We start from the raw sequence: 19638 nt of genomic DNA, 5'->3' as shown, positions 1-19638 counted from the left end.
TTCACACACAGTCTTTTTACTTCTCTCCTTTTCTGATATCCTGCCCACCTCTCCCCTGCCCGCTGTCTCATAGCTGCCCTACCCTCTCACCACTTCGTCCTTACATTCTCCCCAGCAGCACTACACTGTCTGCCACCCCTACCTTACTATCCCTTCCCTTCCTCGCCCCAGCCTCCTCAATACCCCACCCTGTCCCCACTCCCATCATACACCAGTGCTGCTGCTCACAGTGTGACTACAGTTACACATGTGTGTGTGAGTTGCATTTGCGTAAGTGTGCATATGTACCTGTCATCAATTTTTTATGAAGGCCTTATGGGCTGAAAGTTTATTTGTGACAGTCTTTTTGTTGTGCCTATCTGCAAGTCTTTTTGTTGTGCTTATCTGCAACTCAGCATCACCACTATATGGTGAGTGGCAATTTTGGATGATCAAATTCAGTACTTTGGCCTCCTCTGTGTCATCTTCTGTTTTGGTGCCTCTGAGTTATGAATAGATGATTTCAGTCTGCTTACTTCTCAGGATCTTAGTCAGATCATTTGGCAAAATTTTACTTAGAAATTCATTTAATGCTTCTTGCATCACTATGCTCATGCTCATTTTGGCACCATTCAGCTTCTATTTGTTTACCAGGCTTTCACTTTGCTTAAGTCAGAGGTAAAACTCTCTTTGTTTTCATAGCAGGTTTCTAACATTGCTATTGAGCCATCTTTTCCATTGCTCATGACCTTGATGGAACAAAATTGTCTAAGGCATACTGTACAATTCTTCTGAATTTTATACTTTTGTGCTCCACATCTTCATCCTCAGAGCTAAAAAACTAATTTGACTACTTAGATACTGTGCAGTTAACTGAAAAATATTCCCACCTTTTTAAAATTTCTTGCAATACTTTTAATCATTGATGCTATCACTGTCTTAAGATCACTGATTCCCTTCTCAAAGTTAACTGATATGAAAACTGTGGTTCTGTTAGTGAGAAGGGTGTCTAAGACATAGCCCTCATGAATCAATTCCTTAACTATCTGCATGAACAAATTTTCACACAAGACATTCAGAACATTCTCCCACAAATAAATAATTTTGCACAAATACTGTCTTTGGGAACCAGTTTTAATTGTATGACTCTCCTGTCCTATAGCTGACAAGTTAAAATCTATCTCTATTACAATATCATGATCGATAAACTTACTCATAATGTTCTCTGTGTAGTGTCTGTTGTGTCTGAAGTGCTCTAGGATTTTACCATGGGTGCAATTTGCTAATAGTACATTTATATTGTCTTTTTCCAATCCAAAAAGGCAAAATTCTCCTTGAGGGTAATGTTGCTGTTCTGTCCTTGATTTCAGCAGACATTTTATCATTGCCCCTAAGGAGTGGTACCTCTAACCTTATACTCTGCTACCCAAGTAGCCACTTCCTTTGTGAAGTGCACTCAACTCTGGTTATGATACTGCAAATGATGAGCCATGCTTCCACTTCATGTGCAATATTAGCTGCCTTCACCAGTCCATCCAGTCATCTAGAGGCACTGAGAATAGCCTCAGAACCCAGGCAGCAAGTGTTGTTTGTACAAATGTGAGTGACTATCTGCAGCCTGTTGCTCCCAGTATATTCAATAGCTGCCAGCAGAGACTCCTCCACATCTCAGATGAGACCTGCCAGCAAACATACCAAGTGCACCTAGGCATTCTTTCCCAGTCTGCTTGCTCTTTATGTGGGGGGCTCCATTACTGAACTAATTTTGGAACTACCAATAACCAACAAGTTAACACTCTGTGACTGTCCAGACTGGGAAGGAAAATTGGTCAGTGACTCAACAGATGAGGCATCCTGTGCTGGCTGAAATGTATTATCAGCACTTGGTAACACGTAGTATCTGTTACTAAAGCATAAGTAGACAGCCATGCAGCCAATTCCCACTTTTGCCTTTCATCCAGAGATGCATAAACCCACCACAGTTTTCCACTCACCCTCAAGTGAGGACAAATTGTTCAGCTGTTGTGCATGTGGAGATACAGTGACATTGAGATTTCCAGGGGATTCCAATGGCAGCAGAGGTGTTCCAACTTTCACCATTTGTGCCCCAACATCACTGCTGCTTTGGACAACAACCTGAAGTCTGTTGACCCTGGCCAGCACAGCTTCTAACCATTTATGGACAGCAGCCAATGCTCCTTGTGTCTGCACACAATAAACACAGTCCTTAAGCATTTCCTACAATGTAATAGTTATATAAAATTATAAATAAATTTACTAACCAATCAAACAGGGAATAACTGAGAAAGAAAAGACAGGCCACACATGTGTCTGAAATAAAGTAAATAAAGGGATATTAGCTTTACAGCAAAGGAAAACTACACTAAAAAGTTAATCCATTCTACAGAAAAGGTGGGAAAATATGCAGAATCTTGCTACAAAATAAGTAGCAAAACTAAAACTGCTCACTCTCTTCAGATAGGAATACTACCAAATGAAACTATGTATACAGTGTGTGTACAAACAGTGAGCTGCTGCTGCTGAACTCTGTTCTGCTCTATGCTTGGAACTCTAAATACAGTCTAAGACAGAAATGACACACCACAAAGGAATCATCCAAATGGGACAGATATCGGTATTTGTGATGTACATGTACAGGTAAAACAAATGATTACATTTTCAGAGAAACTGGACAGTTTATCCAAAGAAATAGCTTCACAAATTGAGCAGGTCAATGTTGCATTGATCTACTTCTGGCCCTTATGAAAGCAGTGACACAACTTGACATTGATTGAGAGTGTTGTTGGATGTCCTCCTAAGGGACATCGTGCCAATTTCTATCCAATTGGCATGTTAGATTGTCAGTATCCCAAAATGGTTGTTGGGTCTTGCTCATAACGCTCCAAATGGTCTCAGTTGAGGAGAGATCCAGTGACCTAGTTGGCCAAGGTAGGGTTTGGCTAGCATGAAGACAAGCAATAAAAACTCTCACTGTGTGCAAGCAGGCATTATCTCGCTGAAATGTGTGCCTGGGATGCCTTGTCATGAAGTGCAACAGATGGGGCACAGACTATTATCAATGTACTACTGTGCAGTAATGGTGCTGCAGATGACAACCAAAGAGGTCCTGCTATGAAAAGAAATGGCTCCTCAGACCACCAGTCATGGCTGTCGAGGTGTATAGCGGGCAACTGTCAGGTTGGTATTCCACCACTGTCCAAGACGTCTCCAGACATGTCTTCGCTGGTCATTGGGGCTCAGCTTGAAGTGAGACGTGCCTGGAGATGGCCTAGACAGCTGTGGAATACTAACTTGACTGTCACCTGCTATAAGGCCTGACAGCCAGCAGTGATGGTCTGGGGTGCCATTTCTTTTCATAGCTGGACCCCTTTGGTTATTGTCCACAGCACCCTTGCTGCACAGTAGTACACTGACAATATTTGGTGCCCCATTTTGTTGCTCTTCATGGCAAGCCATCCTGGGCTCACATTTCAACAAGGTAATGCCTGATGGTACATGGCGAGAGTTTCTACTGCTTGTCTTCATGCTAACCAAACCCTACCTTGGCCAATAAGGTTGCCAGATCTCTCCCCAGTTGAGAATGATTGGAGCATTATGGGCAGGGTCCTCCAAGCAGCTCAGGACTTTGACAATCTAATGTGCTATTTGGACAGAATTTGGCACAATATATCTCAGGAGGGCATTCAACATATCTGTCAAACAATTCCAAGCCAAATAACAGCTTGCAAAAGGGCCAGAGGTGGATCAATGTGTTATTGACTTGCTCTTGAATGAATCATCCAATTTTTCTGACATAATAATCATTTGTTTGCCTGTACATGTAAATCACATCTACTGATTCCCATCCCATTCGGTTAATTCCTTCAAGGTGCATCCTAGTTGTTTCTGTTTTTTAAGGTTATTTACTGTTTGCAGAGATTGTAGGAATCAGTAAACAAAGTGACACTAATATGTACAGTGGCAGGAAACTACACTACAAAGTTAACTCACTCTATAAAACAATTGTGGTGGGTATGAGCAATCTTTTTATATTTCTGCTTGTCAAGTTGGCTGTGTTACATTCAACGCTTACTATGTCATTGTCCACAGAGATGCCTCAGAATCTGCCAGTTAATGACATTCTGCATTCAGCTACACTGTATTTAGAGTGTGCAGCTTTTTTCACCCTGTTATATTATTTTCTTAATTTAGAGAGTGTTCAGACACTTAATGTACCATACATTGTAATAATTGTGGTGACAGCGGTATTTTGCACCACCTCTTTAAGTATGCTTACTTCCAAACCTACATAGCACAGCTCGATAGTTGAACAACCACTAAAATCTGTTCAACAATAACATGATGTTAGGGCTCAGAGTGTGTAAAACATTTGGAATGATACCATTTCTGTGTTACAAAACGTGACGTAAAATTACCTTGCACATTTCTAAAGCATAACAAACACCGCAAAAATTGAAATAAAGTCCTTGGAGAACAAATCTGCAATCACTGATTTTCAAACAGATTTATCATTCATCTTGATTGAATTTATTTTTTAGCAGTCATTTAAAAATTTGATGCCATAAAAGTAGATAATAAATCTGTTTGCAAAAGAAATACTTTGTTGAGGCTAGGTAACCAATATTTATAGGGTGATTCACAACAATTTTACATGTAATTTTTCATGTACAGTCCTGCAACAGTTCTGCTCTTACTGTCTCTTTTCCTCCCAGTAGGGTATAGTTATGAATGACTATAAGCAAGGAGAAATAATTGGTTCAGTTTATGTGTTGATATCTCATCTTGTGTGATTCATTTAGAGAGCATGAAATTGTCCAGTCCTGACTCACAATAGAAAATTTCTGTAGCCCACATATCCTGTCTCTTTTATAACATTCAGTGGCAGTGAGTAATTGTTTTCACACAGCGGCATCACCACGTTTCATGTTTAATTTACTTGGTAGTGATCCAGATGAATTGGCACCTTTTCTAAATGTGGTAGGTGATGAAATGAGTGTGATGCATCCATGTACTACATTTGCAGCAGGTATGTCTTCACTTCACAATTGACATCAACAGTGAGTATGAGAATAATTTTTTATATGTTTCTGAAAGTGAATTATATTGTGTTGTGCATCACTTGTATTTATCCTGTCCACATGTTCTAATCATCAGTTTCTATTATAATGACTAACTGTATGCAAAGCATGGGCTTCTAAAGTTTAAAACTTATGTAGTTCCTATATTTATGTATAAAAGTTTAATTATCAGTTTACAGAAAATTTTTTAACTAATTTTGCTCTTTTTGTCAATGGTAACTACAATTTGTAACCTAATAAACTTTGTCGACAGCACATTTCCCAGCTATCAAAAGGTTTTCTAATGCAGTTGTAAAAGAATGTCAAGCAAAAGAATGCCTTCATACGATTACTGGCAGACACAGACTTTTCCCTAATATTAGTAGCAGCAACAATGGATTAAAATCATACACTGAGAGACAGGCAGTTAATTTTCTCATGCAAGGTGAGTCATACATCTATAATAACTTTTATGTATTATTTAGCAGTCAGCTACTGTAAAAATGTAGAAAAGTAAAATTAGTTTATTCTTCTAACAAATAACAAAGAGTAGTACAACATAATATAACTTATTAACGAAACCTTTCTATACTAAGTGAAAGCAACTCCACTCATGATGGAAATATTTTAGTTCTGATGACAACAAGTAGGCCTTACCTCTTTGAAGATGTCCATCATGACACAGTCATGGCAGCAACTATTAAGTACAAGGGGCAACTAAAACAAGTAGAAAGATATATACAATCACTAAACTAGATAAAAAGGCAGTAATGTTATATATTAGTAAGAAACCTGGAACTATTAGCACAGAACAGGAGCAATAGAGGAGCTATGGCTCAAGTTTAAAATACTAGTTGACCATGCACTTGATAGATATGTAAACTCTCTTAGTATACAGTCTTCATAAGGAAACTTCTAAAGAAACAGAGACTACAGCATTATAGGTGTAAAACAAAGCATAGGACTATAGATAGAGAGTTGCTGAATGGAACATGTTTCACTGTCAAGAGAGCAATGTGTGAAGCCTTCAGTGACTATGTTAGCATAATATTGTTAAATGATCTTTCACAAAAGCCAAACAAATTCTGGTTATATGCAGAAGCTGTTAGTGGATCCAGAGTTAGCATCCAGTCATTCACATATGAGACAGTAACTGAAATTGAGAGTAGCAAAGTAAAAGCTAAATGATTAACTGCATTTCCAAATGCTTCTTTGCAAAGGAAAAACCAGGACAATTTAACCCTTGTACCATTGAAGTTTCAACTATATAAGAATGAATGAGGAAATGAGGTCATGACACTCAGCAGTCAGTAAAATGACTAATGAGATGAGATTGAAAAGATGAGTGAAGTAAGAGTTAGTGGTGTTGAGAAACAGCTAAAATCATTGAAATTGAACAAACCTCCAGGGCCCAATGGAATCCCTATCAGATTCTATTCTGAATTTTCTGCTGAATTTGCATGATCTGGTTGCAATGATGGTGGATGCCTTGCCCAACAACTCACCATACTTTGTTTACTGCCAGGTCTCTGTAAACATTCTACAAGTGTCTATAAATATCTACAATGCACTGGTTTTCCACCAAAAGAAACTCACTGGGAGTTCTCTGCTAGGAACACATCTCCATTACAGACACAATTTTGAATGTTACGTATAGCACCTCTGTTACAGACACATTTTGAATGTTATGCAAAGCACCACTACCTATTAGAACGTTATGAAAATCTAGAGACTGAAGAGGGAATATTCCATGATGCCCCAAAACAAATTCCACATTTTTTTCTACTGAAAGAAAAAAATGTGTTGCATTACTCACTGAACATTCCTCAGATATCAACAATATTCCTCAGAGAGCCAAACATGGTGAATCAGTACTACCTGTAGATGACAGTAACATTTTAATCAGCAATGCATCACCAAGTGTGCCAACTGACAAAGCTCAAGAAGTACGCATGTACGTATGCTGGTGGATAGAAAATAACAAATTATTCTTAACTGTAACTGTAAAAAAACCAACAGTATTAGTTTTCAGTTAAGCAGAAAACCCAACAGTCACTCGTTAAAAGTGAAAGATGAGCTCATAGAATGTGTATCAAGAACCATATTTCTAGGGGTGCATGTTGACACGCAACTAACATGGATAGAGAATACTACAGCCCTCAGGTAGTGAATAGCTTCAACATGCTATGCACTTAGAATAATAAATTCAGTGTGTAGTGGCTCATGCACTAGAACATATATTTTGCATATGTTCATTCTATAATTAGTTACAGGATAATGTTCCAAGGAACAAATGAGCAGAATATACAAATAATATTTAAACTATAAAAAAGGGTTATATGATTTATAACAAAAAATAGCAAGATAACTCATTACACAGAGTTGTTTAAATGTGTGGAAATCTTAAGTGTTCCATGTGAATACAACTTGCAAACAATGATTCACATAAAGAAAGACATTCACCAGTATCCGAGAAACAAGTCTCCACATGAACATGAAACCAGATCCAGCCACCACTTACATCTTAGTAGGTTTTTTTTAGGCTAGGCAGCAATTTGAGGTTCAATGATGAACCCTCACCTGTCGACACAAACAGCAAAAGTCAAACCACTTTTAGAGTAAAGACGCTTTGAATGTCAAAATTTTATCAGTTAATTGTCGAAATATTCATAACAGAGTTCCAAAATTTACTGTCCTCCAGGGAAGTTTACCACACTCAAATTATTCTCATGACCAAGAGCTGGCTGAATCCCTAAGTAGAAAATTCTGAAATGTTTAGTGAGTCATGTAACATATATCAGAAAAACAGATTAGATGCCATAGGAGGGGGGGGGGGGGGGAGGGAGGGGCTCATTGCGTCTGACAAAAATTTTTGTCTGTCGAGGTCAAAATTGATTCTGACTGTGAAATTACGTGGATGTATATAACAGCTCTATGTGAACTCTATTACTGGTTGTTTTTAGCCACCACCCAGTTCTGCTATGACAGTTTTATAGTTATTCAAAAAAGGTCTATGCTCAGTGTTGTGAGCCTCTAAAAAGATTGATGAATGAAGAACACAACAACTACCACTGTCATACCTTAGCAAAAGATCTTGATGAGAACCTGAGAAAATTCTGGTTCTATATAAAATCATTAAATGGGTCAAAGGCTTTTATCCAGTCACTAATTGATCAGCCTGGTGTGTCAGTGGAAGATGACAAAAAGAAAGCTGAAATTTTAAATTTCCCATTTAAATAATTGTTTATGCAGGAGAAATGTACAAAGATACCATCATTTGACCATCACATAGACTCCCATATGAAGGACATTGTAATAGGCACCCCTGGGATACAGATGCAATTGAAAAAGTTGAAAACAAATAAGTTACCAATCCTGATGGAACCTAAGCAGTTTTACAAAGAGTACTCAACAACATTGGACCCTTACTTAGCTTGCATTTATCATGAATCTCTCACCAGCACAAAGTCTCAAGTGACTGAAAAAAGGAGCAGGTAATTCCTGCATATAAGAAAGATAAAAGAACAGAGCCATAAAATCACAGACCAATATCCTCAATACTGGTTTGCGGCAGAATTCTTGAACATATTCTCAGTTAAAAATGTAATAAATTTTCTAGAGGCAGAAAAACTTCTATCCACAAACCAGTATGGTTCCAGAAGGCACGGCTCATGCAAATTTCAGCTTGTCCTTTACTCACATGATATCCTGAGGACAATGGATGAAGGGCAACAGGCAGATTCAATATTGCTAGGTTTCCTAAAAGCATTTGACATTGTGTCCCACTGCAGACTGTTAATGGAGCTACAACTATATGTCCCAGATATAAGAGTGGCTTGAAGACTTTTTAAGTAATAGAAACCAGTACATTGTCCTCGATGGCAAGTGATCATAAGGGACAAAGGCATCATCAGGAGTGGCCCAGGAAACTGTTGTAGAATCACTATTATTCTCTATACATAGAAAATATCTGACAGACAGGGTGAGCAGCAATCTGCAGCTTTTTGCTAATGATACTGTGGTGTATAGGAAGGTGTCACTGTAGAAGGATACAAGATGACTTAGGTAAAATTTCTAGTTGGTGTGATGAATGACATTTGTTATTAATGTAGAAAAATGTAAGTTAATGCAGATGAGTAGGAAAAACAGTCCTGTAATGTTCAAATGCGCCATTAGTAGTATGCTGTTTGACACCATCATGGCGATGCATTACAGTTGTCATCTCAAAGACTCCTGAACATCTGTGTCTATATAACAGCAATACTTAAAAGTATTCCTACTCCTATATTATGATGCTATGCATCTACTGAGGTTTTACAGAATATTATAATATTCAGTGGTGTGTCAGCAGTCACATGTAAGTCTTGGTACCTAATTGAATCAGTATGATTAACTGTTGATCCACAATCCAAAAAATTGTGCACATTGTATGAATTATAAATTGCAAAGAACAAACATAAAAACATTTTTACTAGTATGAAATGTTAAATACGATGGCCTCCTTTCCCAAAAAAATTGATAAAGTGGTCCTACAAATGCTTATTGGACATGTCTTTCTTTTTGTGTGACTTGCAGACTCTTCTCTGAAAACAAAAAATATTTCTGTTTCCTCTAAATTTGTTAGAAACCAACCATTTTCTTCTAAATGCAATATGTTCAAGCTGTCTGTGACTTTCCTAAAAAGTGCTACTGATTCTTAAGGTGATTTGCTATCACCAATGAATCATTCATCTCATTCATCATATTGGAAGATAATAAACAGAGAAACAGGAAAGCCATCAAGAAATAACAATAAAAGCTTAAGCCTAAAAATTAATAATGTTGTAATAGAAGATCCAATAATCATAGCAACACTTTCAACCAATATTTTACAAGCATCTGCCAACAACTTACACAGGGTAACAAAAGTGATTCTCTGCAAGCACAAAAACTAGTTGAGAATAAACAAAAGTCACCTATTAACTCGTGTTACCTGCATCCGGCAACTGAACAAGAGAAAAGAAAAATAATAGAGAAACTAAAAAATAAAGCATCCACAGACATAAATGGCGTGTCAAATAAAATTTTGAAGCTAACAACTAGGGAAATTGCTAAAGACTTCTGTCACTTAGTGAACTCATGTCTCGAAAAAGGAATCTTCCCAGATAGAATGAAGATTGCCAGAGTACTACCACTATTCAGAAAAGGTGATCACATGTGCCCAGATAATTACAGACCAGTTAGCCTCCTTCCCATTTTGTCAAAGATCCTAGAAAGAATAATATTTGTTAGGTTAATGGCATTTTTTGATAAAAACTCTATCATAAATAGTAGACAGTTTGGGTTCCAGAAGGAAAAATCTATAGTGTCAGCTGCATTTGAACTTATTAATATAATCTCTGCAGGCCTAGATCAAGACCAAATCCCCGTTGGTGTTTTTTGTGACTTATCTAAAGCTTTTGATCTTGTCAATCACCACATATTAATAATGAAGCTACACCACTATGGAATTAGAGGAACTGTTCTTGATATCATAAAGTCATTTCTGCAGAACAGAAAACAAGCAGTGGAAGTGTCGCACAATCAAGGGAAACAGCTATCAGAACTACAAGATATAAAACATGGGGTGCCACAGGGTAGTATTCTAGGACCCCCTTCATTTCCTTATATACATAAATGATTTACCTTGTAACATAGACAGTGAATTGATACTCTTTGCAGATGACACAACAAGCATAACTGTGAGACCGAGCTTACAGGAGGCCATAAGTAAAAGTAATCAAACAGTTGAAATGATCACTCACTGGCTTGAAGTGAATAGGTTAATTCTCAATTATGAGAAAACTATTCCTATTTAGGAACAACAAAAGAAAAACAAGTGAACTAATAAATTTGCAGGAGCTAGATGAAAGAGTAGCTGAAAGTGCTAAATTTCTAGGGATCACCGTGGACAGTTGTTTAGGATGGAAAGATCATATTTCCAATATAAGCAATAAACTTAGCAGTGCTGTTTTTGCTCTGTGACAAATTAAGCCACTAATAACTGAAAATAACGTGCACTTGGTGTATTTTTCATACTTCAATTCTATAATGAGCTATGGTATAGAAATCTGGGGCCACTCGACTGAGGCAATTAAAATATTCAAATTACAAAAGAGAGCAATTAGAATAATAGGAAACAAAAGAGCAAGAGATAGTTGCAAGCCTCTTTTCAAAAAATAAAAGATTCTAACCTTCTACAGCTTGTATATATATAAAATTCTGCTCCTTGCATGGGATCATAAAGATAAATTCAACAAAAATGAAGATGTACACCACCATCACACCAGAAACACCAAGTAATTAAGAATTCTGCAGCATAACACTACTCAATATGAGAGAAGCAGTGGTTACATGGCAGTAAAGTTGAACAGCTCTTTACCACCACAGATCACTAACGCCAAATCAAAGGATAAGTTTAAACATTCAATCAAACAACCCCTTAATATTCAATCAGAGAATTTCTTTCAAACGAAAATAACTGAAACAAGCAGACATAGTACACTAAAAGAAAAATGTACACCGATTTAGGGAAAAATAAAAAGTAAAATGTGTTAACTTCTTAACAGCATTGTTTTATCTAAAGATTTTGTTTTTCTACAGTATTATTGCTGTTAATTTTTTTTTATAAATGTAAACAAAATGGGATCTAGAATATGTATGTGCTATGTGACTGTATTATACCGTATATATAAAATGATGGACCCATAGCATAGAATTATTGCAACTAAATGTTCTGTAATTTAGGTACATAGATTATGTATGCCTCATAAAATCCGCTCTGTTTACAGTATCTAAAATTTTGTAACTATGATGTTAATTTCCAGAAATGTTGTGGCTAAAATTTATTAGTTATCTTAGCAAAACTATAGTTAGAATCAGTAAAAGTAATATATTAATATATTTTATTGGAAAACTGACAAAGCAAATATTTGCTTGGACTTACTCCATAAATGTACATCATAAGCTGCTAAATAAATAAATTGAACCTTATTTAGAAGTTCCGTCCTGTCTGACCCACATGCTTCATCTCACAGTTTTGAAATTTTATTTCATAGACATCTGGACAGTGGAGTTACCAGAAATTACATTGAACAGATAAGTCCATCAGAAAAATGTTTTTGCAGTATGCGTATGTACCATAAAATCCCTCCACTAATTACATTTTTATCGAACCATTTAGTTATTTAATTTGTCATTTGACTATTTAATATAATGAGAAGCATTCCACTTTTTTATAGAACTGCTCAATTCTTTTCTAGTCAAAAATTTCAGTTTTCATTCAGTTCCTCCATTATGGCTGTAGATCACTAGGTGAAAATTTTGAATACTTTAAGTGGGTCAGTCAGTTCTCTTCACAACCTGCAAATGTTATGAAGTCACTCACTATAATGTTTGTTTCTTCCATGTTTTTAACTGTAAGTAAATATGTTTACTCAGGACCAGAGTGATTCAGAGATGTTAGAAGAAATTAGAATATGACATATGACTGTAAACTACCACAGTTTAGTAAAACACGCATTTTACTACATCATCCTACTGTTACAATGACCTAGATTTTGGTCACTGTTTGCATGGGGCCAGCTTCGATCAAGAATACAATCATAACAGCCGGGAGAGCGATGTGCTGACCCCACGCCCCTCCTATCCGCATCCTCCTTTTATTGATGTTCATCTTATATCCTCCTTTCAAGACACTGTCCATTCTGTTCAACTGCTCTTCCAAGTCCTTTGCTGTTTCTGACAGAATTACAATGTCATCGGTGAACCTCAAACTTTTTATTTCTTCTCCACGGATTTTAATACCTACTCTGAATTTTTCTTTTGTTTCTTTTACTGGTTGCTCAATATACAGATTGAATAACATCGGGGAGAGGCTACAACCCTGTCTCACTCCCTTCCCAACCACTGCCTCCCTTTCATGCCACTCAACTCTTATAACTGCCATCTGGTTTCTGTACAAACTGTAAATAGCCTTTCGTTCCCTGTATTTTACCCCTGCCACCTTCAGAATTTGAAAGATAGTCTTCCAGTCAACATTGTCAAAAGCTTTCTCTAAGTCTACAAATGCTAGAAACATAGGTTTGCCTTTGCTTAATCTTTCTTCTAAGATAAGTCATAAGGTCAGTATTGCCTCATGTGTTCCAATATTTGTATGGAATCCAAACTGATCTTCCTCGAGGTCGGCTTCTACCAGTGTTTCCATTCGTCTGTAAAGAATTTGTGTTAGTATTTTGCAGCGGTGATTTATTAAACTGATAGTTCGGTAATTTTCATGTTTGTCAACACCTGCTTTCTTTGAGATTGGAATTATTATATTCTTCTTGAAGTCTGAGGGTATTTCACCTGTCTCATACATCTTGCTCACCAGATGGTAGAGTTTTGTCAGGACTGGCTCTCCCAAGGCCATCAGTAGTTCTAAAGGAATGTTGTCTGCTCCTGGGGCCTTGTTTTGACTCAGGTCTTTCAGTGCTCTGTCAAACTCTTCACGCAGTATCATATCTCCCATTTCATCTTCAACTACATCCTCTTCCATTTCCATAATATTGTCCTCGAGTACATCGCCCTTGTATAGACCCTCTATACACTCCTTCCACCTTTCTGCTTTCCCTTCTTTGCTTAGAACTGGGTTTCCATCTGAACTCTTGATATTCGTACAAGTGATACTCTTTTCTCCAAAGGTCTCTTTTAATTTTCCTGTAGGCAGTATCTATCTTACCCCTAGTGAAATAAGCCTCTACATCCTTACATTTGTACTCTAGCCATCCCTGCTTAGCCATTTTGCACTTCCTGTCGATCGCATTTTTGAGACGTTTGTATTCCTTTTTGCCTGCTTCATTTACTGCATTTTTATATTTTCTCCTTTCATCAATTAAATTCAATATTTCTTCTGTTACCCAAGGATTTCTACTAGCCCTTGTCTTTTTACCTACTTGATCCTCTGCTGCCTTCACTATTTCAACCCTCAGAGCTACCCATTCTTCTTCTACTGTATTTCTTTCCCCCATTCCTGTCAATTGTTCCCTTATGCTCTCCCTGAAACTTTGTACAATCTCTGTTTTAGTCAGTTTATCCAGGTCCCATCTCCTTAAATTCCCACCTTTTTGCAGTTTCTTCAATTTTAATCTACAGTTCATAACCAATAGATTGTGGTCAGAGTCCACATCTGCCCCTGGAAATGTCTTACAATTTAAAACCTGGTTCCTAAATCTCTGTCTTACCATCATATAATCTACAAGATACCTTCTAGTTCAAATTCAAATGGTTCAAATGGCTCTGAGCACTATGGGACGCAACATATATCGTCATAAGTCCCCTAGGACTTAGAACTACTTAAACCTAACTAACCTAAGGACATCACACAACACCCAGTCATCACGAGGCAGAGAAAATCCCTGACCCCGCCGGGAATTGAACCCGGGAACCCGGGCGCGGGAAGCGAGAACGCTACCACACGACCATGAGCTGCGGACTGCCTTCTAGTATCTCCAGGTTTCTTTCATGTATACAACCTTCTTTTATGATTCTTGAACCAAGTGTTAGTTATGATTAAGTTATGCTCTGTGCAAAATTCTACCAGAAGGCTTCCTCTTTCATTTCTTACCCCCAATCCATATTCACCTACTATGTTTCCTTCTCTCCCTTTTCCTGCTCTGGAATTCCAGTCACCCATGACTATTAAATTTTTGTCTCCCTCCACTACATGAATAATTTCTTTTATCTCATCATACTTTTCATCAATTTGTCCATCATCTGCAGAGCTAGTTGGCATATCAACTTGTACTACTGTAGCAGGCGTGGGCTTTGTGTCTATCTTGGTCATGATAATGCGTTCACTATGCTGTTTGTAGTAGCTTACCCACACTCCTATTTTTTTTTAATTCATTATTAAACCTACTCCTGCATTACCCTCATTTGATTTTGTATTTATAACCCTGTATTCACCTGACCAAAAGTCTTGTTCCTCCTGCCACCGAATTTCACTAATTCCCACTATATCTAACTTTATCCATTTCCTTTTTTTAAATTTTCTAACCTACTGCCTGATTAAGGGATCTGACATTCCATGCTCTGATCCATAGAACGCCAGTTTTCTTTCTCCCGATAACAACGCCCTCCTGAGTAGTCCCCACCCGGAGATCCAAATGGGGGACTATTTTACCTCCGGAATATTTTACCCGAGAGGACACCATCATCATTTAACCATACAGTAAAGCTGCTTGGGAAAAATTATGACTGTAGTTTCCCCTTGCTTTCAGCCGTTCACAGTACCAGCACAGCAAGGCCGTTTTGGTTAGTGTTACAAGGCCAGATCAGTCAATCATCCAGACTGTTGGCCCTGCAGCTACTGAAAAAGCTGTTGCCCCTCTTCAGGAACCACACGTTTGTCCTGCCTCACAACAGATACCCATCTGTTGTGGTTGCATCTACCGTACAGCCATCTGTATCGCTGAGGCACACAAGCCTTCCCACCAACGGCAAGGTCCATGGTTCATGGATAATTATGATCAGGATAGTCTGTTGAAAATCATACAGATGGCACATATACTCTCACAGAACTTGTAATTGTGTCCAGGAAACTGTGCAGTACATATTCTTTGGTCTTACTAATGATTTGTCTTGATTTTTCCCTTGACATCCTGAAAGGCCAGGAGACTATCTGTGACTGCTCTGCATTCAAATCTTCCCAGTACTGCTCACCTGTCCCTGATCACAGACCAATAGTCATTGTTCCAGCAAGGGGCAAGGTGCATTTTAAATTGGCCTGAACACTTTAGTGACCTGGTGTATTATGCTCATAATGTGATCAGTTTCATCCTGGATACTGTTATCATGTTCAGACACCCCTATAGTCAGTGTGCAAACTGAAGAGTGAATAGACAGTCCCCACTCTCCCCACCCAGCTGTCACAAAGTTTTTTACTAACCCTCCCACAGCATGCACTTTAAATCAGTGAAGACACAGTGCACAACACACACAGGAAGCATTTGTTTTCCACTAAGTATGTATTGCTGTATGGAATAAAAGAATTAATAACTAATATGGTTGATGCAAGAAACAAACAGGGATGGAATGCCTTAACCAAGGCACTCTTTCCTGCACTGTGAAATGAGAAACTGATTCTTAGTCATTCTGTAAGGCATTTGTAGCATTCTTCTGATATAGTTCTTCCACCACAAGCACTGCTCACTCTTCAGTTAACCAACAGCCTAGAGCTGGTCAAATAGTATGCGCTTATTTACAGTTTGCATCAATTTCATTAGCTTTCCTTAGGGACATCTGTTTTGCAAGTGCATATAGAGAGGAATATAGTCACATGAGTGGAAGTTGACCTTCACATCTCACTAAGCAGCACCTGCAAACAATCAAGAGAATAATTATGTGTATAAACAGAATTATTTCAAAGTACTGCTGAAATGAGTCATATTCATACTACTCATTTCATTAGCTTTCTTCCAGGGGCTTCTCTGTTTTGCAAGTGAATTTGGAGGGAATGTGGTCGCTTGAGGGGAAATTGGCCTCCTCATCTAACTGAACAGTATCTGCAAAAAATCAAGAGAATAATGATGTGCTTAGAAAGAATAATGATGGCTATAAAGAGAATTATTTCAAAGTATTGCTCAAATGAGTCTATGCCTACTGTTGATGATGTGTAGGTTATCAGATTGGATGAGGCTCTCAGCAATTCCTCCCTTACAACAGACAATGTGCTTCATGGCACCTTTTTGTCTCTTAATGTAAGCAAGAAGGAGGTGCTTGTCAGTGGAAGCCATCAGAGTTTTGATTTCCATAGACTCTCTTGGTGGAAGATACAGGGAACATACAATTTCCCTTCTCTGAACAGATACTTAACACATATTGAAATCAAGGACTTTATAATAGAGTTTTACACCATCCTCACAATCCAAGCAGTTAAGCTAAGATCCCTGTTTCTCATGACACACAATGTTCCGTCATCACTCTTCACAGTTGTTGTTGAAACATTCCTCAAGCTTGTGGTCTGAAAGGACTAGTGCCTCTGACGAACTCCTAGCTCATTAACCAAGGTTTGCCAACCCAAACATAACCACAGTTGAGGTGCTCACAGTTGGATATGAGATCTTTACCATTGGAAATCACCCAGGCACATATGGTTTATCAAATATCACAATTGGCCTGACGAGCACTACCCACATGTGCCTTCAAAGAGCTACCTGCAAGACGATGATTTACTATGTCACAGGCCAGTTTTTTTTTTTTTTTAATTTAAAGTTTCTATTAATTCTTATAGTGATCCCCAGAGGTATAATTAAAGAAGTACAAAAAGTAGAGTAGTTCTACATACATTGGTAGCATTTTTTTAGAGGAGGCATAAGTCTAGGGCTGAAACTATTTGAAATTATTGTTTTGTGCCATTTATCATTCCATATGGGTTTACCACTCATGCTCATTAACCGTGCAAACACCGGTTTGTTAAGTTTACTGTTACACTTTCGTTTTTATTTTAAGATGATGTTGAATATATTCAGTCGACTTTGTTTACAAAAATGTGAATGCTGGTTTTGTTTTTTATCATCTCGATGAAGTATCTGAAATTAAATCTTTAAAAACTTTGTTTAGCAAAGAAAGACATTTTCTGAATGTTATGCCAGGCAATTGTGCTTTAAAATCTAGTTACATATTAAATGCACACTAAGTAATGTTGTATGATTTCCCTATAGGTTCAGCTGCTGATATCTGTAAATGTGCAATGATACGTACAGAACTTGAATTTTTAAAGCATCCTGAACTGGACGTACATTTATTAATACAGATACATGATGAGCTTGTATGGGAAGTCAAAGATGAGAATTTTGATACTGTGAGAGGTATATATTTTGATTACAGACTCTACAAAGAGGTTTATCCGCCTGTTTAAATGGCACAAGAATCTGTGTTTGATTTCTTATTTGATTATATTGTATATGAAAAGAATATGCATAAAATAGGGCAACTCAAGAACATTCACTTGGTTACTAAGAGAAATGGTTTTGACTAAGCTTGCTAATACTAATAATTACATATGCAGATTTGATTTACCAGATTATCCTTAACTCTGTATAGTTTCTTTTTCCAGCACATGGTTTTTGTGCTTCTTTGGAAAAATCTTGTCATTTACAACATTCTGTCTGTTTTTGGACAGACTGTGCTTTAATTTGATATCTAAGTACCAAGGTCACATTTCAAGGATTACCAGTCAGTTGGCAATGCTTTTTAAATGGTCCTTTTTTCTTGTATTTTGGGTAAGACAATGATCTCCATTTGCTCTAAACTGGATATGGAACTGATTAAGTAAGTATGTGACTTCAGCAGTCCTTGGGATGCAATGATTGGAATAGTTAATTTTGCCAAGAAAAGATTCAGTTTCTTTAATATTAAAGACCAAGGTATGAACATGGTAAGCAGATTCAATGGATTTAGATCACAGTATTTTCTCAGAGATTAAGAGGCTTGTACAGGATAAAGTAGCATGGAGAGCTGTATCAAACCAGTCTTCAGACTGAAGACCACAACAATATTAAAGGGCTGAGGCAACTGATCAATGGCTTTGATATATTCTTTGTGAGCGTGATGCCCTCTTTACTGAGTATGAACATTAAGTTTTAAACATTGAAATTTTTGTAGATTACATTTCAGGCAAAAACGAAACTAGCAGATTTTGCAAAAATTCTTGGGTCTGTTTTGCCCAGTGACAATTACATCAACTAAATAGTTTGTGCACTAAGCCATATTTTGGTTTGTTTGTTTCAAAAAATGCTGAAAGACTGCAGGTACTGAATGGTAGTCTCTTATATTAATACACTCCAAAAGCTATATTTATTACTACAATTTTTTGGAATTCTTCACCTAATGAAACCTGTAAATATTAATCAAATAAATCTGTTCTATAGAAAAATTCAGCTACCTTTGTTTTAGCAAATATGTCCCCTGGCCAAGAAGAGAGATATGAATTGATAGCCCACTGAGGGATTATAGTGGATTTAAAATCTCTTCATTTTGATGGCCCTTCTTAATGTGTGTGCTAAGTCAAAGGCATGAGAAACTCGTAGAGCGGTCAGGTGTTTTGTGATGATTATTCTGAAGTTCCAGTTGAGTCTTTCGAGCATGGCAATGGGTATGTGGGCTATTTCTTGATGGGTATTCTCCTTCAGGTATGCAAGGATCCTTGGATGATCAATGTAAACAATTGAGCTTAGGCACCCTCATAAGAAAAAAGTCACAAGGAACTAAATCAGGCTTATGCACTGACCACAGAGATACCTCTCAAGAAGATCAGGTATACACGGAACTTTTCTCAGAAAACATGTTTTACAGTTCGTGTTTTCTGTCCCACAGTTCCTTCCACAGCATCAGTTTGTCCAAAACTGTACAAAAAAGCTCTAAGTCAAATTGACAAATCACTGAAATTCTCAGTAACCACATGTCCAAGAGTAAGGAGTTCAAAGAGTAAGGACTGGTAATCACTGTTCTTGGCCATGCACTCCAAAAAGTTACATGTTGTGAATGAGGAGATTGAACTTTTAACAGTCCACCAGTGCTTTTA

General features: G+C 37.5%; 1 protein-coding gene across 1 annotated transcript in view; it reads left to right on the top strand.

Annotated features, from left to right (window-relative positions):
• LOC126158426 (DNA polymerase nu-like) overlaps positions 1 to 18803 on the top strand; it is a 247083-nt gene extending 228280 nt beyond the window's left edge. Inside the window, exons 11-14 of the mRNA XM_049916442.1 lie at positions 4907 to 5026; positions 5332 to 5502; positions 17777 to 17916; positions 18720 to 18803. Coding sequence (XP_049772399.1) covers positions 4907 to 5026; positions 5332 to 5502; positions 17777 to 17916; positions 18720 to 18803 — 515 coding nt within the window. The remainder of the gene's footprint in view (positions 1 to 4906; positions 5027 to 5331; positions 5503 to 17776; positions 17917 to 18719) is intronic.
• Positions 18804 to 19638: the final 835 nt, after the last annotated feature.

Source organism: Schistocerca cancellata, chromosome 2 (assembly GCF_023864275.1).
Source record: "Schistocerca cancellata isolate TAMUIC-IGC-003103 chromosome 2, iqSchCanc2.1, whole genome shotgun sequence".
Taxonomy (NCBI): Eukaryota; Metazoa; Arthropoda; class Insecta; order Orthoptera; family Acrididae; genus Schistocerca; species Schistocerca cancellata.
Note: the sequence above shows the minus strand (reverse complement) of the source record. Positions and strands in the feature narration are given on the sequence as shown.